The sequence below is a fragment of the Epinephelus lanceolatus genome, chromosome 16, assembly GCF_041903045.1.
Source record: "Epinephelus lanceolatus isolate andai-2023 chromosome 16, ASM4190304v1, whole genome shotgun sequence".
Lineage (NCBI taxonomy): Eukaryota > Metazoa > Chordata > Actinopteri > Perciformes > Serranidae > Epinephelus > Epinephelus lanceolatus.
The window spans coordinates 4,761,404-4,784,389 of NC_135749.1; the positions used below are offsets into that span (position 1 = coordinate 4,761,404).

The following is a 22,986-nucleotide window of genomic DNA, read 5'->3' on the forward strand; positions in this document are numbered from 1 at the left end:
AAGTCAAATAAGCACTGGTTCCAACCAAGGTGTGCAGAAGAGCATCTCTGAAGCAACAACACCTTGTGCAACCTTGAAGCAGATGGGCTACAGCAGCAGAAGACCACACCAGGTGCCACTCCTGTCAGCTAACAACAGGAAACTGAGGCTACAATTCACACGGGTTTTCTCACCAAAACTGGACAATAGAAGATTGGAAAAACCACATTCAGATGGAAGCATGGATCCATCCTGCCTTGTATCAACGCTTCAGGCTGCTGCTGCTGGTGTAATGGTGTGGGGGAGATTTTCTTAGTACCAACTGAGCATGGTTTAAACACCACAGCCTACCTGAGTATTGTTGCTGAGCGTGTCCATCCCTTTATGACCACAGTGTACCCATCTTCTGATGGCTACTTCCAGCAGGATAACGCACCATGTCACAAAGCTCACATCATCTCAAACATGACAATGAGTTCACTGTACTCCAATGGCCTCCACAGTCACCAGATCTCAGTCCAATAGAGCACCTTTGGGATGTGCTGGAACGGGAGATTCTCGTCATGGATGTGCAGCCGACAAATCTGCAGCAACTGTGTGATGTCTTCATGTCAATATGGACCAACATCTCTGAGGAATGTTTCCAGCACCTCGTTGATTCTGTGACACCAAGAATTAAAAAGGGGTCCAACCTGGTACTAGCAAGGTGTACCTAATAAAGTGGCAGGTGTTTGTCTAAACTGAATTTTATAGCAACCCATCAGTTGTTGAGATATTTTACTCATGAGCAAAGTATTGACCCGACCACACTGCTCATATGGGTTTAAAATAGTGTCTTCATTGAAAGTAAGGCACCAACTGAAACTTATGGCTCTCTGTATTTGTTTCGTACTAATACAATAGTACATAATATTACTATCTTCAGTAACATACAACACATTTTGTATCATTGCAAACAAACAATTTTACATTCGTGTGAAGTCAAACTTTGACACATAAACTTTAAATGCTGACTCTTGTGCTACAGTACATCACTATAATAATCTTTATAATATCTCTGCATCGTGTTCATGGCTCATTTAATGCCAACATACAGTGTCGTCTCTGTGCTTTACTCAAGTTATGTAAATATCACCGAAGCCATTCCTTCAGTATCCTCATGCATTCGCTGACGAGGTGTCTTCTCTATGAAGACAGGTAGTAGTGAGAGAAGTAGCGGGTCGCCATGGCAATCAAGCACCTTTGAATTTCCCATATACCACAAGATCTGACAAACACATCAGTACTGAGTCGACTGGAGATTTGACATAGTGTAAAATGCTCCACCCAGACCTGTTTGTAACTCCTTGCATGATGGCATTGAGACTGTTTACATGTGATCAAACAAACTCACAGTACAGTTGCTACATTCTGGAAATGATGCATTTCCACATATAATTCAGTACAAGTTCATGTCTCCATGCTCTGAAACTTCTGAGCTTCACTTTGCTTTTCTCTAAGATGTTTCTCCATCCCATAGTCCTTCTGTTGTCATTGGCACCTGAAGTCCTGCTGTCTACTTCCCCACACTAGTGTTCTGTTTGGCCGTATGTTTCTGTGCCACACCGTAGGGCACGTGGGCAGCGATGGTGCCCATCTCGGCCGCTCCCTCCACATGAAACATCTGATCATCAAAGTAGATATGAGGCCTGATCTTTTCCAACATGGGGCCCTTCGGTGCCCCTGCGAGGAACAAGGCCTCGTCGATCTCCAAGCCCCAGGCCCTGAGTGTCTTCAGCGCCCGGATCCCAGAGCTGGCCGCGCTGCGAGCTGTGACCAAGTATGTTCGGATGGGACAGTCCAGGCGCTGGCCTTTGGCGTAAAACTTTTTCTGGAGCTTCCCCAGTGCCTCCAGGAAGCCCTTCAGGGGGCCCTGACACAGAGGAGGAAAGAGATGATGAGAAATCAGTGTGTTCTTTTGTTTCAGTGTTTTGTTTTGTGTGTTTTACACCTGGCATCATCAGGTCTTATTGCTGTGTCATTCCACATCTATATACTCGTGTAGCATGAGCAAACTTCAGCATAACTTCTTCTCAAGCCTGCATAACTCAAAGCTAATTTAATAAAGTGCTGGTTGAACAATGCATCAACTGACAGTCTGAAACCATTTATCATATAATGTTGCACAATTCATTCAAAGAGTTATCAGTTGATTACATTTTATATCAAGTACAGCTACATGATCATTCATGGGTGATTAGGGCTGCATGGAAATGGCATTGCAGGGCTACAAAGGCAAGTAAGATTTAAAGCTTTCTCTTTAAAGGGAAATTTCAGTTTATTTCAACCTGTCTCCTATCGTCCTAAATTTGTTTCAAGTGACTAGTGACATAGAAATAATAGTTAGCATGTTGTCCGTTAGCCTAGATACAGCTGGGGCGCATAGTAGTGTCAGACCTGTTAAAACGTAAGTGAACGGGCAACCTTCAAGTGCAAAGTTAGTCCACTAAACAAGCTTTTTTTCCACAAAGACCGCCTCATATCGTTAGGATAAATGTCAGAGAACATATAGAAAACGACATGTAAACTTGTTGTCTTACCTTACCGGTGTGCTGCCATGTTTGTTTACCATTTAGCTGTGCTTTCCAAAGCGTAGCCGAAATATATCTCGCGAGCTCTAGATAAAGCCCAGCTGGATACTAACGTTACTCCAGGCGGAGGTGTCTGGTCCTCGGTGTCATCCAGACCTTGAAAATAAGGCTGCAGCCGGTCCCATTCCTTGCAACAGAGGCATTCCTCTTCTGTGGGGAAGCTCTTCGTCAGTGTATTTTGGCTCAAATAAATAAGGGCAGCCATCAAACTCTGCAAAATCAAATTCCTCCTCCACAAAGTCGAAGTCTGGCAAAATGTCAGCCATTATTCTATAAATCTTTCATAAAATAAATGAATGAACTTTTCAGGATACTGTCCGGTTCTGCCTTCCAGCTGTTGCTGCTTGTTCTCGCTAGATTTCAGGCACGGTACGAGATCGCTGCTTGTTCTCGTGATATTTCGGCTGCGCTTTGGAAAGCAGAGCTAGATGGTAAACAGAAGAACTTTGTGAAATTGAAGAACGGAGGAGGAGAGAGAGAGAGGGGCGCAACAGGTAGAGGACGAGAGAGGAGGAATGGCTGCTGCAAGGCTGCGTAGCTCTGGAGATTGGTGGTGTACCTGTGAATGCTGTGCCCCAGTGCCCACAGAAGAGGAATGCCTCTGTTGCAAGGAATGGGACCGGTTGCAGCCTTATTTTCAAGGTCTGGATGTGACCGAGGACGAGACACCTCCACCTGGAGTAGTATCCAGCTGGGCTTTATCTAGAGCTCGCACAATATATTTCGGCCGCGCTTTGGAAAGCACAGCTAAATGGTAAACAAACATGGCACCACACCGGTAAGGTAAGACAACAAGTTTACATGTCGTTTTCTATATGTTCTCTGACATTTATCCTAACGATATGAGGCGGTCTTTGTGGAAAAAAAGCTTGTTTAGTGGACTAACTTTGCACTTGACGGTTGCCCGTTCACTTACGTTTTAACAGGTCTGACGCTACTATGCGCCCCGGCTGTATCTAGGCTAACGGCTAACATGCTAACTATTATTTTTATGTCACTAGTCACTTTAAACAAATTTAGGACGATAGGAGACAGGTTGAAATAAACCGAAATTTCCCTTTAATTACTGTACAAAAAAAACATGCTTATTCATAGATAGAGTGAAATGCAATCTGCACTGTAATATATTCATGACGTCAGCACAATGACCTCCAGTGAAAACCACCTACATGATCCAACAGCGTGTCCTCGTTGTCCCTCTCATGTTCAAAGAACTTGTCCAGCCCGTGGGCCTTGAAGATGCGCTCCGATTCATCAGAGAAGAGGACAGCGTCACCATCAAACGCCACCCTCAGCTGGGACTCCGATACCTCCGTCAGCTTCTCTGGCATGAACATGGTGGCTGCTGCGATGCCTGGACACAGACACAGACATCAAAGAGAAAGAATAAGTTAATAGTTAATAAGTTTGAGTGATCTGCATGAAACTGGGTGAACATAATCTAGGGACCAATATCTAAAGTTCCCTCTTGGCAAAAGTTGGAAAACTTACTAAAACTGAGCTTCTATAAGGCAATGAATATTGCGGAGGGCGTGGCTCATCACATAAAGGTGTATATTGGTTTTATTGGTTAAAATCTTGTTTTTTTGCCAGCAGATATAGCATTAGCATGATCCCAGTTAATCCAGTTAAGTTCCAATGTTTATTCACTGTTAAATCAACGCCATATACCATGATTAAATCACTGCTGAATTGTGTTTTGATTTTGAAAGATGAATCAGCGTTGATTTCACAACACAAACACTGTTTCACCATTGAAACATCTTTCTGAAATTTAAATGTTGATATAAAAAAAATTTGCCAACCTTTTTACAACCATCACAATTTAACATTGTCAGTTGTATGCCAGCTGGGTTAACCACAGCTGTAAATGCACCATGCTAGCAGTAACTAAGTAAGCTAGCAGCTAGCGTTAGGATTATCTCCACCCATTGGTCCAAATATTTGACTTCCAAAATGTCAAATTTGAGGCTTCAAAACAAGAGTCCACAAACCAATGGGTGATGTTAGCATGGTTACTTCCACAGTCTGTAGTTAGAACTGCCTTTCACTTTACTTCCTGCTTTGAATAGACCAAATCAGCAAAGTATTATTGATGTTGTTGCAGCTGCTGTGATATTAATGCTATTTAAAACACTCTCAGATCAGATACTAGTGATGGCCTTCAGCGTACAGAAAGTGTTACATAACAAGAGGCTTCGCAGCTGATTGAGACCTTTCACGTAGAATGTCAAGGACACTTCCTTTGCTTGAGTCTTTTGAGTGTGTGTGTGTGTGTGTGTGTGTGGGGGGGGGGTTGCTGGTGGGTGTATGCTTCACACAGTCACTGCATTACTGACATGAAGCGTGTAAGTCACATGAAGTCACCTTGAGAAGTATGTGGTCATGCTGTGATCAATCAGCTCTCCAGTTAATTTTCCTTCAGCCCTCTTTGCACACAGGCTGTGACACAGGAAAAACAACATGTCGTTTCGTAGAATCAGTTAGTTTGAAACTGGTTTCTTCTATTCTGGATCGGCTTTGCAGGATTTTCCTTTTAGTTTCGACCCTATTTGCTCTGTTTCAGTATGAGCTCTTCCTTTCTGACAGCAATAATAATGCAGCATGAAATGTGCTGCACTGAACAAATTTAAACCATCAGAAGCGGTTGTCACCTCAAGTCCTGCAAATTTCACATCAGTGTATTCTGTTCCCAGCTCCTTGTCAGCAGAGCTTTTTAACATCTTGTATTTCTTTGGCAGGAAGCAGCCCATGTTTTCAAATATATATACATATTCAGAGCCACAGCCAGAGCAAATGGGATGTTACAGCCTGCTGGTGCTCCCTTTAGTGTACGCCTTGATGTGCCATGACACGCGGGAATCCATCAAGGGAACACAGAGAGGGGGAATCGTTAATGTGTCGGTTTATGATAATGAGACTACAGCATCGCACAAGATGTCAGTCACCTCTGCTCAATATGCAAACAGGACAGAGAGAATTTACTTGCAGCTCATCGTGTGTGTGAGAATTTAAAAGCATCGCACTTCTTTCCATTTAAATTGAAGTTTAAAGGCAGTACTGGAGTTTTCCCCCAATTGCACTTTGCAATTACACCTGAGCTTATGATAATACTAATAAAACTAAACAGGCATGATAGAGTGTCTGTCTGAAGTCAACATTGTGTTTGAGGCAACATATTGTCACTTTGCTGGAAAGAAATATAAAGTTATCTTTAACATCTCTAGCTAACGTTAGCTAAAGTTAGCCTAACGTTAGCTCCTAGCTGCGTTGTTCATCATGTCACCTTGTTTGCTGGGAGTTCATTAGCCTATTTTGTTCTAGTTTTGTACTTTGGTGATCGTACATCATTGTTAGCTGTTGTCCAAAGGGCTCTAGTTAAGCTAACGTTAACTTCTGGAGCTTAGCTTCATTAACTTATCTGTAATGGCAGAGATAACAAAGGTTGGCAAACGTTATGCTGAATGATTCAGTGTAAATACTGTAGCACCAAACTAACGGAGAGACACTCTTGGTAAAGATGGTAAAAAGGCCGTTATCCTTTTCTCATATTCTGAGCCAAAAACCTTAACTTCAGTGGCACTTTAACTTGTTGTCTTTGATGGTGACGGCAACCAGATGCGGTTCACAAGCGTACACTGTGACCTGTAAATTTTGGCTTGTAATTGAAGCTTTTCATCGACCTTCTCAACAATAAAATGATGAATATATCCCTCGAATGCGTAGTTTAGGCCCTTTTGGTTACTTCTCAATGACATCTGATCGTTATGTCCCCAAAAATCATCAATTTCTCCTGTGAAATGCCGTGTACTGTGACACCTGCCATAGCGCCGCTCACTGAATGTTTGTCCGAGTAAGTGGAGGGGGCGTGGCTTAGCCATAGGTCAATTAACTAAAAAAGAAAGCAGAATAAATGTTGACATTGTACATCTCTGCAAACCATTCACCTGTAACCTTTGTATGTAGCAGATATGTTCAAACTTTACACTTTTTTAAATTAAAATTATCTTTTAGGGCTTCTTTATTGCCTTTATTACAGCTGGAGAGTGAAAGGGGGGTGTCACTAAGCAAAGGGTCACAGATCGGATTCTAACCCACTGCAAAAGACTCAGCCTACATGGTGGTCTGCAGCTCTGCAGCTGTTTCTCCTCAGTGTCTCCAGCCTGTTCTTACTCCAAACTCATCAAATACCACCACTTTGTCAGTAATGTCATTGTTACTGATGCACAGAGGCACCTTATACAGAGGTATGATACGAAACATAAGTTTTAGAGGCAGCAGGCAACAACCCAGCGCTCTGTCAATGGATGTTGGCGTCAAAGGCACCTTTCTCAGCAGTATCAGTTATGTACCAGACATTGGCAGTTTGTAACGACTGTAACATAATGAGTGAGAAAGCGTATATAGGGAGGGGCGGGAGGGGAGGTGGATAAGTCAGAAAAACTCTGGACATTCACCTGGGAGGCTGCTGTTCATTTACCATAGGAATTTTAAGACAAATCATGATGTTTTTTTCTAGCCCTGACCACGTGCTTTTGTTGTCTAAAGTTAAGGAAATAAACCTAAAAATGAAGAGTTTTACTTGCAAGGTAAGTTTAATCTTGAAAAGACACAATTAAGGTCACAAGCGTAAATTGACACGCTGTCCCCGAGCATCCAAAACTGACATGAGAGGGTACCTAGCACATCAGATTCTTACGTGTATGTCCACTGACAAAGCGGCAGGATCGTATCCGTGGTTTGCAAAAATGTACAATGCCAACATTTTATTCTAATGACTAATCTGACTCTTTTGCACAGTAACAAAACTGAGAGAATGTGAGGATTTTATTTTATTTTATTTTTTTATTTATTTATTTTTTTTACAAAGAATAAATCATGCAGCAGATTACGGCCCAGTCCTTGTTTCTTACATGTAATTAATCATGCGGCCCAGTTGCCAGAAGAAAATGTTGGCATGGTATGTTTCTGCAAACCACAAATGCAATGAATTGATGTTTCATATGTATCATATCAACGTTTCTAAAGCAATGGAGTATACGCTGACTTTGTCATTTGGAGGTGGAGGGGATGGCGCATGGCGTGACACCTGCCAAGCTGCAGACCATTGTTTGAGACCAGCAAACAACAAAATTGGTTGGTTTTTAGCAAGTTATTGCAGTGTTTCCAGCGGTTTCTTAGCCACAGAATGTGGGTTATGTTTTGGGCAACCTGTTGCTGTTTCACTCAATGTCATTCACGATCCAAGTCAACACCATACAAAGCTTCAGTGGGCTATAATATCCTGACTGTGATCCAATGAAACATGGTAAGACTGATAACTGGGACTGTGCTTTGCAAATATTACTATGCCGACTTTATCTTGCAGTCATATCACTTTTCAGCTTTGCAGCGCTGTAGGTCATCACCTCTAATTCTTAGGTAACAGATACCTCACAAAATTAAACTTAATCTTCCTAATCTTTGTCTCTCTGCGTGTGTGTGTGTGTGTGTGTTTGCTCACCTTCAGCCAGTGCCTCCCTGACCTTGTCAGCATCAGCTGACAGGTAGAGGTTGGTGTGCCAGGCCTTCAGGTAGCCAATAGGACTGCTTCCCCCCGTCATACAAAACCTCTCAATAAACAAATCTGGGGACAAGAACAACAAACAAGAACAAGGTTTTTAGTTTCAGTGTCAGTTTCATCCCGTGTTAAATGTCAGCATGCAGCACATTTGCAGCATAACACACCCAGACACAAAACGACAGAATCAAAACAGAAACCTCCATATGTCAGCCAGGAGCTGAAGCTCTAAATCTGTCATGGCGTCACGGAGGGTGAAGTGGGAGGAGATGGGGTTAAGGACATGGTGAGAGGATTAACATACAAAGACTTAAAAGGTGTAGAGGGTTCAAAGGGGGTTAACTAGCAGGGTGAAGAGGGGACTGTGGGAGGGGCGAGGCTGTGCAGAGGAGAGGAACAGGGAATGATTGGTGGCTGAGTGTCTGCTTGCTTTTTGGCTGAAGAAGGCTCTTCATTCAGCAGAGGAGAGGTGGTATGTGGAGAACGAGAGGAGACTGATATTAGGTAATTAGATCCATGACTACAGAGCTGTTCAGGTAAAATGATCTGATATTTATGAAGGAACAGAGCGAGAGGCCACGGGAGGATCGTGTGGAGCATTAGACTAATGTCAGGATGGAGATGTGACAGAATGTGTTTGAGAGCTGAGGGCTGTAATAGAGTGAGAATAGGTGAGTGACACGTAAGATAGATGGAGATATAGTGAAAGAGAAGGTTATTGTGAGTGGGAGATTGATGTGCTGATTGTGAAAAGAGAAATGGCGAGGTTAAAGCATTTATTCAAAGCTGCAGCAGGAAAGAAACTCGTCTGAGACAAGGATACTCCAGCAGTTTTATATTGCACCTCTCTAAAGATGAGAGACTTTTTAGAGACAAATAATAAAAGAATGGTCAAAATTGATGCAGCTGAGGCCAAAATGTTCAGATTTTTTGTCCTTCGTATGAGTCACACCTCAACAGCTGGAGCCTACATTTCCCATAATGCAACCAACAGGATATTTTCAATAGATCCCTGCAGCTAAACACTCACGTTTTTCAAACTTCACGACCCCAGTTTGTAACACTTAATCCGTTTGTATTTGTTTATATCTGTTACTTATTGTGAAGGCCACTCCTCATGTGTCATGTCTTGTTTTACTCCCTGTCTTTAGCCCTTTTTAAACAGGAGTTGTGCAAATTTGCAGGAAAGCCCAATCAGTCTTTTTTCAGCATTGGCAGTATAAAAACAAAAGCGGGGAGTGCAGCAAAATGCCGCCTGCCTACTTTTGGTTATACAGAATGCGCCTTTTTCAGGGAAGCCGCGGCTGGTAAGTCGGCGATTCCCTCGTAAGTCGACCCGTTCTTCACCGTCCCCGTCATCTGATGGTTAATGGCCTCTTCGTTTGCGAGGACAAGGAGGGCGTGCGATTCCTTGTCTCCCCAGTTGCTCATCTTTACAGTGTCTGTCAGGTTTGTGTTTCCCTCTTGCTACTAGCTGCTCGCTAATTCCTGCTATCAGCTGTTTTCTGTTTATCCACCGCCAGTGGGTCGCACGTGCGGAGTCATCAACAGCTCCTCCCACAAGTCATCAACAGCCCCTCCTGTTGTGGAAGGCTGCCTTGGTCTGATTAAACTAAAAGAGTTCCGGCAATATGTCTACCCTACGAGGCGGAAAACTGGGCACCTCAGATCAACTCGCCATTCCACCTCTGTGTGTCTAAACGCTTGCAGCTTGCCGGCAAAACAGCCCAACATTCGTGGAAAATCTGGCAGTGTAAAAGGGGCTACTGTCTTTTTCCTAACTTATTTCCCTTACACCTGTTTTTCATCAGTTGATCAGTCCTGTGTGTATTTAGTCAGTTGTCAGGTTGTTTGCGTTTGCTGCTGGTGTCCATCGTCCAATATCTCTCCTTTCTTTGTTCTCTGTACCAGCCTTTACATTAAAGGTCCAGTGTGTAGAATTTAGTGGCATATACTGGCAAAATTAACAATTAAAACTATGTTTTATTGGTTTTTAATCACCTGAAAATAAGAACTGTGTTTTCATTACCTTAGAATGAGCCGTTTATATCTATATAGGGACGGGTCTTCTGCCACAGACTCCGCCATGTTGCTCTAACCACAACGGACCAAAAAATTACTCTAGATAGAGACATTCACGTTTTTGCCTCAGCCACCCAACATAATTGGCTCATGGGAGAAGTTTTAGTTCTGCAATCTCACCGCTAGATGCCACGAAATCACCCACACTAGAACTTTAACGCTCACTTTCTGTCCAGTCTGCTGACCTGTTTTTGCATTAAGCCCTTCCTTTCTGAACTTTGAAATGTGACTTAAGCTACTGCAACATTTAGTTAAACTACTTGTTTAATTACATATTGTTTATTCCTCCCCAAAACTCCAAAACTGGATATATTGTCTAACTACGAGAATGCAGGTATAGCAATAAACTTAATGCTAATCCCTCAAAAATAAAACATGACTCGTCCCCAGAACTACATGCTTTATCACTAAATGTCTTCAGCTGTTTTACCTTCATCAGGGTGCTAACAGGTAGCTTTTCCCCAGCTGCCATTTCATTTAAAGATATAGAAGAAAATGCAACATGAGCCACCATCTGAGGACTGCGTCCAGAGGAATGTGAGCTCATCAGCAGTACACTCTTGAAGGATGGATTTAATGTTTTGAACATCAACTTACTCTATTTGGATTTGCAAAAGTGCAAAGTAGTGCAGTGCAGGTTTAAAAGAAGTACAGAAAGACTTGTGGACACAAAGAGAGGCATATACAGTATGACTCATAGACCGGCTGAAGGCAGATGGAGACTTAAAGAAACAGAGGAACAGAGTTCAAAGTAGTGACTGTCCTCTACAGATTCCCTTCATGGTTTATTCAGCTTTGTAGTCGGGCCCTGGTGAGTTTGGCCCCCGCCCTATACTGCACCTCATCATGTCAAACCTCCCGAGTGTCCCCTGCCTTTAAGACAGGACGGAGCGTGGGAGTCACTTGATGGAAAATCTCCTCACCATTGATGTCTTTGTATCTTTTTTCCCCCCTTGCAAAAATGTTTTCATATAATCTGTCTTTGTATGTTTTATTTGCTTGGTCAGAAGATCTAAAACATGGTAATAGGAAGGCAGGAAATCAGCAGAACTGCAGAGACACAGCCTCACTGTCAATACTTGACAGCCAGGGGTGTGTGTCAGTATGGGCTTCTATGCATAACCACGCATATATGAGGTCGTGTAGTGGCTCCAGTTTTGATTTCCATAGAGAACGAAAATGTTATCACATGAAATCTCAATTTGCTGCACACAGAGGAAATTACAGGACCTGCCAGTCATCGTGGCCCTTGGGTCCTCCATGTTATACATGCAAAGCAGATGAATGAAACTGTCGGCGGGCATGTTTACTTGTCATTTGCAGCCATGCACCAACTCTATACATGTCCCCAGTAATCCAAATGCAAAGAGAGAAACTTTATACCTCACCCTGCGGCTGTTAAAAATAGCCAGTGTAAGCAGGTGATGAGAGGTGAATGATAATGTTTGTCTGAGGCTCAAACACATTAATAGTTTTTTCCTTAATCATTTTTCATGACCCTGTCTCCCGTGGAGGTCCATCGCTGGCAGAGGAGCTGGTCAGCAAACCCTTATCTCTGTGACATCAGAAAAGCCATGTTTGCATTTAGCTCTGTAGGAAAGGTCGGCGGTCAGCAGACTGTTCTAATGTACCGGGCCCCCTCATGCTGGGAGCAACCAGAGAGATCTAACATGGAAGCATCTGGATGGCCGTGTGTTGCTTTGGTGGCTCCGCTCGGACCTGTTTTTGTTTCGTCCCCCTCAGATTATTTTTACATCCCGAAGGATGTAATCTTGATCTGACCCTGGAGCGAAGATCCGGGGACATGAAAACACATGAGGAGCTGAACAGGAAGCGGTCGGTGAGGAAGACGTCATCACAGGGTCTGAGATTTTCCTGGGAAGGGTCCAGTCAGTCAGCTGTTCACACACTTTGCTGTTTGTCTCTCAGCTTAGTTTGCATCAGCTTCAGTATCTCATTACATCAGTATATGCCTTTAAACATCTAATACAGTGGTCAAGTTTTATCTTTCTTTTTTATTTTAATTTAATCTCTTCTATGTCATTTCATTTAGATTCTATGTTTATGCACAGTGTCAGTTTGGCTGCACAGACAGTGAGGTAATAATCTTGTCAAACTGAATTGTAAGTGTCTGTGTAGCTGTTTGAAATCTGATCTCGTACCAAGCTATCAATGAGCTGCACCATGACAGGAAACTATTTATAGCCACAATCCTGCCTGCCACACTGTATCATCTGATAATGCCACTGAGGGTCGCCACAGTCATAAATTTTCAGATTCTGCGTAGCGGGGCTTTAACCTGCTGCGTTATTGCCATTGCTGTCTAACTCTGGAAAAGATGCTAAGTATAAAGCACCTATTTTCTCAGCTTGATGCACACGTTTAAAATGAACTCTCTTGTAAAACTTACTGTGATGGTTGATGGTGTTGATGAGTCGGATTCCTACGTGGGCATGGTTGTACGTCACCAAAACAATGTCAAATAGTTCTTCGCTTTGTGGGTACAGCTCCCGCAGACGAGCGTTCACTGCCTCCAGAGCCTGTGACGGGACAAAATAAGTCGAACGTGCAGTCTGCTAATTAAACTACGCTGTATTTGCAACACAGTCGCCAGAATAAATGAAGGCATTGTTTCTGTTTGTTTCTGCAAACCACGTTACACTGGTATGTTTTTACATTTTTATGTTGTAGCAGATTTGTTAAAACTTTACGTGTCTTTACATTTCAACAACACTGTGGTTAACATGTGGTTAAGTTTAAGCACAAAAAACATTTGGATTAGGCTCAAAATAGCCGCTCTTGGTGGTATTATCTCAGCTGGAAATGCAGCAATGTCTCCGTAAAAAATACCCACTCTTCATGGCACTGTTCTGAGGGAAATGCAGCGGTGTCTTCATGTTTTTCCTGGCACTATCCCAGCTGGAAATGCAGTGATGTCTCCGTAAAAAACCAACCGCTTTTTGTGACACTATCTCAGCTGGAAATGCAGGTATGTCTTGTAAAAATTAACCTCTTTGTAAGACACTATCCTGGCTGGAAATATAGGGATGTCTCTTTAAAAAAAAAACCACTTTTTGTGACACTGTCTCAGCTGGAAATGCAGGTATGTCTTGTAAAAATTAAACTCTTTGAAAGAGACTATCCCGGCTGGAAATGTAGGGATGTCTCATGAAAACAAAACTCTTTTCATGACACTGTCCCAGTGGGTAATATAGCAATGATGTTTTGTATAAAAACAACTGCTTTTTGTGACACTATCTCAGCTGGAAATGCAGGTATGTCTTGTAAAAATTAAACTCTTTTTAAGACACTATCCTGGCTGGAAATGTAGGGATGTCTCATAAAAAGATAACGCTTTTTATCACACTGTCCCCGCTGGTAATATAGCAATGATGTTTCATATAAAAACAACTGCTTTTTCTGACACTATCCTGGCTGGAAAATACAGGGCTGTCTCTGTAAAAAACAATTGCTATTCATGGCATGATCTGGGCTGGAAACACAGTGATGTCTCCGTAAAAAAACAATCACTTTTTGTGGCACTATCCTGGCTGGAAATGCAGCAATGTCTTGGTAAAAAATAGTTGCTTTTTGTGGCAATTTTCCCGGTAAAAACATGCAACAGGTGACTAAAAAACAGCAAAGTTCGGTGGCTAAAAAGTCACTAAAAATGCATTAATGACTTACAGGTGTTTGTGTTTTGTTGGTCTCGCACAGTGTTCTGCAGCTTGGCAGGTGTCACCACCTCACAACAAAGTCAACCCATATACTATGTTCCTTTACAAACTTTGAAATGATACATATAAAATGTGAGATTTTCATGGTTTGCAGAAATGTACAGTGCCAACATCACCATCTAGTGATTGGGCTGGGATTTGTAATGTGACTGTGTGTTTGTGTGACTTTAACCTTGACGAAGGGGAAAGCAGGTCCGGGGGCGAAGGGTTCGTTCTCGTGTTCGATTTGGTACCTCAAATACTCCTCCACCCCTTTCTGCTCAAACACCCTCTGCTCTCGCTCGGTCCGAAACAAGACCCGAGAGGAAACTGCAATGGTCACTGCGTTCTCTGGCTTTGGCTGCAGAAAAAATGAGAGACAAGACAGAAAATGTTGTGATGAAGAGGAACAGAGAAACAGCAATGAAAATGAGCAAGCAGTGATGACCCACTGAGATGATGAGTGGAAAACACAGAAGGAGGAGGGTGAAAGCTGTTGGAGGAATGGTTGAGCCTATATTTACCTGGGGGGCAAAACTAAACCCTGCTAATAATACCTTTTATTTTTACAAGTGCTGCTGTTAGTTTTTTACAAGAGGCCTGCGGGTCATTCAAACTTTATTTGATGCAGTTAAAGAAATTGTTAAAAATCTCCACATCACAATACATGCTGGGCAACATGCAAAAACATCAGAAGTTATCTGTTGATGCTGTTGCATTACAACAAACTGTATGAATGCAGATCTATAATCGACGTTTGGTCATGGACTCTCCACGTCGAGATATATCATGAAAGGTACCCTGCGTGTGTTGGTTGTTGACCTTCTGGGACGCCGTGTCACCTTCGACCTGTTACGTGAATTGTCTGTTTTCAAAATACACTTCTGTTTTCACAGCTTCACAGGACATGTACAGTTTGCCGACAGTCTCTTTCACAATAAACTCACTACGTCAGTACAACACTGCTAACTGACTTTTTTTCCTTCAACAACAAACGCACGTGGTTACGTTTAGCCAACACTCACATGGTTGGGTTAAGGAAAAAAGAACAGGCTTTGGCGTTACAATTACACAGGAAGTGAACACAGGTCCAACAGCCTCCCAGGTGGTTGTTGGACCCATCCACAGCCCCTTCCACCCACCCTTCTTGGACTTTTGCCCTCTTACATTGCTGTCCAGCTGTGTTTCCTCCTGACGCCACTGGGCATCCTTACACAATAACGCCGACCAGCGGTGTATCAAGGATACACCGCTTTTTTCATCAGTGTCTGATGCTGGAAGTCACTGCCCAAGCTCAGGTATTTGACAACTTCTGAGTTATTAGCACTTTTCCTTGGACCGTCTCCTTGACTTTGGAGTACCCTGCAAAACCCTCCCACCAATATCTTAAAATAAGTCCTTTAACAGTAAATAACCAGAAAGGATTGAACCTGAAATTTGAATGTTTAATACCATAATAGAAAAGTATTTTTAACAATGTGTGCAACTAATATGCTGTGAACTGAAAATTTAAAAAATGAAAATTTCAATACGCTCCCTATTTTAGGGGACGGGCTGTTTAAGCAGCCCACAGAGTGCTTTGTGTGCCTAATCCCAACCACACAACCACAACGATGTTGAAACCCAAAGATATCTTAAGGTATAACGTATGCACTACATGATGACGTAAAAATCTAATGTACCCATGGTTTGCAGAAATGTACAATGCCAGCATTTATCCTAGCATGGTTTAAGACCAGCTGGTTTCGGTCTCAGCGAAACACAAGCTGGTACTTGTGATAACTTTTTGAGGTCTGCACAGGTGGCTATTTGCATTGGCTCCAACCTGGGGTTGGGTGGACAAAATGTAAAAATGACAAACATGTTCTACCCCAAAGTTTAACAGAGTTACTGTTTATACTCTGGGCTGCTGAGTTACATCTACACACTACAGGTACATCTAGCTAGCTAGCTCCCAAACACGCTATCCCAACAACAAGTCTTTGTTAAGCTCAAAGTATTCATGTTTGTTGAGACTGTGTCAGAGATCTGATAATCATCTCTGTGCTTATTTTAGAGGCTGTTGGCTGTTGGCTGTTGTGTGTGTGTGATTCTTATCATAGACAATTCCTCCACGGACTCTAATGGACAGTGCTAGATGGCACGGTGGCCTCTTGTTGGGCTCATGTTGCTTAATTTGTGTTTACGCTCGGGTGCTTGTGTTTAAAAAGGGGAGGGCAGAATTCTTGTGCGGGCAAGTGGCATTAGTGCCATCAGCAGGCAGCTGAACTCAGACGATGTCTGGTTGGTGGGAAGAGAAATGTGAGGGGGCAGAGGGGGCTTTAATGTGCCTGTGAAAGTTTGTGTGTATGTGTGTGTGGTGGGGGGGGGGATGCACCAGTGCACCGACATTGCCTACATGTGAATGATTGCTGCTGTACAAGTTATCACACACACATGCAAGTATGTTTAGTTTGGATCTTAATCGTGCATGTATCCTATGATAATGTAATAAGATCAATCTAATAATAGAGATGATGTCAGCTGTTTTATTGCTCAGTAGTACAGCATATCAGCAGAAACATTTATACTGGCAGTAAATAATGCATGCCTCTGAGTCAATATGTGTCTGCATCCAGTGTGTGTGTCTGCAGTGGGGCAGGAGTCTGTGTCATAACACACATGCATGTTTGTGTCCATGTCCTTCTGGCTGTGTGCTGGTAAATAGGCCACAGGCCTACAGGGGCACTGATTCACTGGGCCTCTATTTAGCTTTATTCCATCACAACACCACTGCCTGCTGACATGTCACCTACTTACCTGGTAACACACACACACACACACACACACACACACACCCCAGGATTAATCCTGACCCACAAAGCACGAAAGATCAGATAGATACATGCATACTGTACAAACAATATGAGTGTTGGCTTGTGTCATATTATTTTGCATTTTTAAAAAACACATCCTATAAGTTTTCAACGTTCCCATTGGACTCAATAAATTAACGTATGGAGAAATATAAATATATATTAGGGCTGCCCTTTGACCCGGTGTGTCATTAAAGGCCACAGTGGCTTTGTCACATGATGGAGGCAGACGAGAAGACGCTGCTTGGCCCCGTGACTGGAACGTTTAAAAAACACCCAGATGGAACTCTTCATAGGAGCACCGTTCTCTGTCTGCAGTTTCTGCAGGAAGGAATTTTTGTATCATCTGAGAACTTAAAGCCTGAAATATCACCTCAACACAAAGCAATTAACAGCGAATGTGGAGGTCCGAGCTAGCTAGCTCTGATGCTAGTGCAGCCTTGTCACATCGCACTCAATCAGATGGTCAGACGCAACATGTGACCAACTAACTAACTCGCTTGCAGTATGGATTGCAATGGGCTGACGATTGACAGGACTGAAAATTGTCAGTCCAAAGTCCAGCAGCTTAAATACGACACATCTAACAAAATTAATTTATATTGAACGTTTAATTGCTTGACATATACAGTATACACACATATATATATATATATATATATATATATATATATATATATATATATATGTACAGTGATCAGCCAAAACATTAAAACCACTGGCTGGTGATGCATGGTGCGTGTCAGGTGGCCTCTACATGAATGTCAGAGCCCAAGGTTTCCCAGCAGAACACTGCACTGTAACAAGATGATTAATGTTATTCACCTCATCTGTCAGTGGTTTTGATGTTTTGGTTGATCGGTGTATGTATATATATATATATACATATTTATATATATATAAATATATGAAACTAAGCTTCTGCCACAAAAAGACACACAGCACTTCCCTGCAGGTTGTTCTGCTTCTATCCAAACACAGACATAAAGGTGGTGTTAGCACCACACACTGACAAGAATAGCTTTATTTTGTCACCAGAGAGAGAGAAGTGCTCCCCAGGGCGCATGTGAAGGTTGTTATTTGTCAGAACTAAATTAACACACAGGACCTTCAAAGTGAAAGAGTGGGGGGGGGGGGGGCAATTTAGCCAGAGAAGACAAAAGTTATTGCAGTGCCCCATGCAATAACGGTACGTCACAAATTTTTCATATGTTGTCCTACAAAAAGCAACGCACCCAAATTTGTACATATCCCACTCATATTGAAAGGCTGTGATCACGAAACCAATGTGTTGTGGGCACTGAACAAGGAAGCAGTCCTGACCACTTGTAAGGGGGCAGGTTGGAGTGGCGGACGGGTCACAGAAAAAAAAAAAAAATTAAGCTTGAGACTTTCTGTTGGAGTCGCACATTCAGACCTGTGTGAACTTTGTCATTTTAAGGTACGTCCTCACCATGTTTCTTTTCCTAAACTTGACCACTGTAACCATCATTCCCTAAACCTAACCTCTGTAACTTTAGGTTCATTACAGAACTGTACATTAAGGACGTAACGTCATTCATTTGGCACAAATTTGTAGGATACCATACGAGAATTTGTTGCACAACTGTACGTCATCATTTATTGGCTGAATCTGTTTCCATTGCACTTTTACTTTTTTATCACTACACCAACTTTTCCAGCTCCCCCAAGAGTAGAAACTTTTTTTTAAGATATTTTTTTCAGGCATTTTTAAGCCTTTAATTGATAGGACAGATGAGTGTGAGGGGGGGAGAGGGAGGGAGTGACATGCAGCAAAGGGCCACAGGCTGGAGTCGAACCCCGGCCGCTGCAGCAACAGCCTTATACATGGGGCGCCTGCTCTACCACTAAGCCACCGACGCCCCAAGAGTGGAAACTTTTTTGTAACATTTGGAGATTGTTTCTTATTGGTTTTTTATCAAAATTGAAAATTCAAAAACCTACTTTCACTCTCAAAATTAAGGAAGTCAGAAAGACTGCTTTATCAGAGTGAATCAGTAGAAACAATAGCAAAGAGGGTTACCTACTCTCTCTGGAAGGAGGCTGATTAGCATGGTTTGCTAGCTTCCATTTAAGTGTATGAGTGTTACATATCAGCGTGAAGGGTCCTCCAAATGTTCAATGTTGTAAAGGAAAAGATGTGCTAAACGCTGATGTTGTGTAACCAGTGCTGTATGGACTTGTTCAAAGAGGACAGAAAAAATGTTTGATGCCAGTGCAGGCTTTACAAGGCTGAGACATCTTTCAGTTATTAGCATATGTGTCCTAGCAATTTGCTATTTTAGGAGGAGGATATTGAGAGGTGGACCGTTTCAAAAAGTAGGATGTCTGACTAAAATAAATGGTGGATCAGATACATGCCCAGTTACACACAGACTGTTGTAGACTCATCCACAGTCCAAGGCAACCGTGACTTGTCCACATTCTTGCACCTCCCTGGAGTCCTCTCCGTGTCTATTGTACACACGGTTTGCTGCTTCCTGTTTGGTGCTGGAGAGAGCGCAGCTATTGGCTGTTCACACCGTGTACGAATTCAGTATTTGCATGAGTCAAGACTAAAAACTTGAGATAATACTAAACATGTTTGATTTTAGAAAGGAAAAGACTGCAGACGGTTTGGACTGAGCTTTATGACCACCTGACCGCAAACCAGATCACAGGAGCACTAACTGAGGTAAAGCTCTCGTGATTTCACTCCAGTATTGGAACAGTGGATTTGTCTGAGATAGAGAAATTGTCGGCATCACAAAAATATTTCCAAAAGCATTTTTTTTTGTGTTTTAAAAATAGACAAATTTTCCCCGGTTTATATTTCCTTACACAAACTTTCTTTTTTCTCAGACATGTCTTTTCTTTCAGCCTGTAGCAGAGCTTTAAATACATTCACTAATATTAAAATTTAAAACCCACAGGAGCATGAGGACACAAATTAGAGAGCTGTAGCTTTCTGTGACTTCATCAGCTCAGTCCAGCCTGTGAGTATCCAGAATCAACATGACAGCACACGTGACGATGCAGTGGGTCAGGTTGTTGGTTAGTAGAGTGGGTGTGTCCATGATCATGCAGGCACATCGACAGTGGTCACAGAGGAGGTTAAAAGAAGGTGAGAAGACAGCAGTGATGGTCATATGGTAGCCATGAACACAACCTATGACCTCACATGATGATGGGACATACTTACGAAGAACACGCCTCCCTCCACCTTCCGGGTTCGTCTCCCTGTCACCTTAGCAGAATGACAGTTGGGTTTTATTTGTTGGGTATTTAGAGAGCATTCATTCACTACTGAACTTCACTGACTATCCGTCCCACCCAAAAATTACCAACACATTACAGAATGAGATATTTTACTTCAACAGAATCTTTAAATATTGCCTTTTGTCTGACACAATGTGCTGCGTAGTTTGTGATGGAAAACCTGGGTCTTCTTTATGAGCGCTGCCCAGAAACAGCCTTACAGATGTACGAGACCTTTGGTGCAGCTTATCCATTAGAGTCAGTTTACTCTATGAATAACATGTCACACCGTCTGGGAGTGATCCCAGAGGCCAGCGCTGTGCTGTGATTTGATACTGGGAGTGTTAACAGCCTGCCCTCTCTCAGTGGGCCTCTTACCCACTGGGAATGCATCGATCACACGGCTCCTCTGCACAGAAACACACATGATCACCTCCTACTTATTGATCTGTGTGGTGGCAAAGAGTGTGTATAATCAACCCTGCTGGAAACTAAACATTCATGTGTGTTTATTTCATGTGGCACCGAGGAATTGCACCTTTATTTATTGTCCCATAAAGCATCAAACAGGAAATTGCGTTTGAACCTTCCCCCTCCTCTCTTCCCCACCTTACACATTAATCCTGTCAGAGCTCTGCCAGATCAGCAGGACTGGTGTCCGTGCGTAACCCAGATCCATGAGTCATGTTATTTAGCTTTACTTATCTGAGGCGCTGAAACAACACCTTCACTCATTCAGGAATATAAAGCAGAGACGTGGACAGGGACTTCCAGACAATAGACAGAGACAGAGCAGAGGGGAAGAAATAAAGAGGTGAAAGTGTGGGCAGAGAGCGACAGAGTGGGGAGGTGAGAAGCAGTGGCGGGCGGGTGGAGGGGGGGGCTGATATTTATAGATAAGTAAAAGGCCAGTGATGATGCAGGCTAGTCAGGCCTTGGCAGATATGGTAACACGAGTGTGACCGAACACTCGAATAACAGCGACGTTAATGTTCTTGTTTGTCTGAAATCAGGCCAGTATCACGTGGGCTGTGAGTCATGGGGACCTCTGACGGGATGTGCACCATACAGTAACACATATATATTAGCTGAACCATATTTGTGACACCATGAAGGACAAAGTAAGGCTAATTACAGTTACTTTAATGCAGAAATAAGGCAGTAAAGACACCTGAGGTTTTGTTTGAAGTATGGGAACAAAAGTTGAGGTAAAATGAAAAGTAAAACGTAGCTGGCAGATTTGATAGCTAGCTCGCTAACTAAGCTAATGGAAATCCATTTAGAAGATATGGAAAAATAAAGGATCAGCATTTCTTATACAGGGTACAGCTAGTTTTCCCATAGATGTATAATCATCTTGGATCCCAAGATGGCACCTATCCATGAGCTAACTCGTCAAAAAAGGTTTCTAGCTTCTGCGGTACACAGTCCAGTGAATATGTGCCCTGCCCTCGACTTCCCTCTTGGGTCATAGATTTTACATTTCTTATTGACAATGTCATAATTTATCTTGGTTGCAGTTTGAGGTGTCCTGTCTAAACTTTTACAGACATCTCTTTTATAATCATGGCCTGTGGGGAAAATGCTTTTTGGGCAACAGGAGATTTTTTCGATGCAATACCGCAAGTGGCCTCTGGGAAAAAGCAATCCTGTGGCCCTGGTTTTTCCTAGTAGTCTAACTGCCGGGCTCCACCGGCTGCAAATGTAAGCGTCATGTCAGCCTAGTGTCGCGACGTATTCATTTGGGCTCCACTGACTGCGTACAGAAGCGACATGTAGAGAAGCCAGCGGGGTTGTTTACCGTTTGCTGAGCCGAGAGGCTGCATGTAGGCTGCATGAAATGTTAAAGCATTTTCCACCTAAGTTATTACATATATTTGAGTTATCTACAAGTTTACTGTACTGTTTGTCATCTACTTGCTTTCAAATGTCCGCCACGGACATTTACACAATGTCATGGATAAACATGGGTAAATGCATGAAAAAAAATCACCACATATCACCTCTGATAATGGTTTATTCATTTAAAAACACATTGTGCTCATTTAGCACACTATTTCATGTAGTTTTTATCTGCTGAAGGGGTCACGTAGGGGAGCGTAGCGCGACAAAAATAGAAGAGCCGTAAAATAGAGTTGTTGCGCGACAGACGGGGGTTGTCGCGCCGCTCCCGTTGGCGGTGGACCCCGGCCGTAAGTATGATAAAGTAAAATGTAAGCCAGCTATTCAACTCCACTTTACATTCGCTAACATACATCACATAATCAGGGCTTTTTTTTTTCAAACACAACATTCCCACAGTACAAGGCTCTTTAGGAGACTGGTTGTGTTTGACAAACGTTGCCTAGAGTCTGGCTGAGGTTGCTGGAGTATAAACTGCACTATATCAGGCGCTGAACTCTGGTAGCACACAGGCTCGGCTCCCACACCGTAGGAAACTACTACACAGTGGACCTTAAGAGAACCTGTAGCCCTACACGACACAGTTAAAGAGGCAACAGATAGCATATTTTCCTAAATATATCATGATGAAAATAATGTGGGTTGCACAGGGTAGTGGCCACAGTAAAATCAGACTATCAGCGTTTACATAGGTTACTTAGTGGCTTTGCAATCTTTGCAATAAGCTTCTGCCACCGGTGCTGAAATTTTGCGGAAAAAAAATCTGTTTTACGGCAGGAAACGCAGTATATGTAATATATATAGCAAAATTGGTCAGTCAGCCAATCAGGGACTGGAGCTGGTCCTTATGAGGAGCTGGGCATGAGATAGTTGAGTCACGAGCACAATGGCAGACGGACAAAGTTTGGAGACAAGTGAAAAACGGCCTAGCAAAAGAAAAGGAGCTCCTCTGTGTGAGGAGGCAAAGAAGAGCAAAAAGGAGAGTGATAAAAGAAGAGGAAAAA

General features: G+C 42.7%; 1 protein-coding gene across 2 annotated transcripts in view; it reads right to left on the bottom strand.

Annotated features, from left to right (window-relative positions):
- Window positions 1-838: 838 nt before the first annotated feature.
- The window catches only part of nt5c1aa (5'-nucleotidase, cytosolic IAa), a 28,407-nt gene continuing 6,259 nt past the window's right edge, over window positions 839-22,986 (bottom strand). Inside the window, exons 2-7 of one of the 2 annotated variants that reach the window (XM_033636232.2) lie at window positions 20,025-20,069; window positions 14,161-14,328; window positions 12,662-12,791; window positions 8,113-8,235; window positions 3,779-3,963; window positions 839-1,891 (exon numbers count right to left, since the gene is read on the bottom strand). In XM_033636232.2, coding sequence (XP_033492123.1) covers window positions 1,535-1,891; window positions 3,779-3,963; window positions 8,113-8,235; window positions 12,662-12,791; window positions 14,161-14,328; window positions 20,025-20,069 — 1,008 coding nt within the window. In that variant the 3' untranslated portion in view covers window positions 839-1,534. The remainder of the gene's footprint in view (window positions 1,892-3,778; window positions 3,964-8,112; window positions 8,236-12,661; window positions 12,792-14,160; window positions 14,329-20,024; window positions 20,070-22,986) is intronic. The other variant, XM_033636233.2, reaches the window with a different exon arrangement.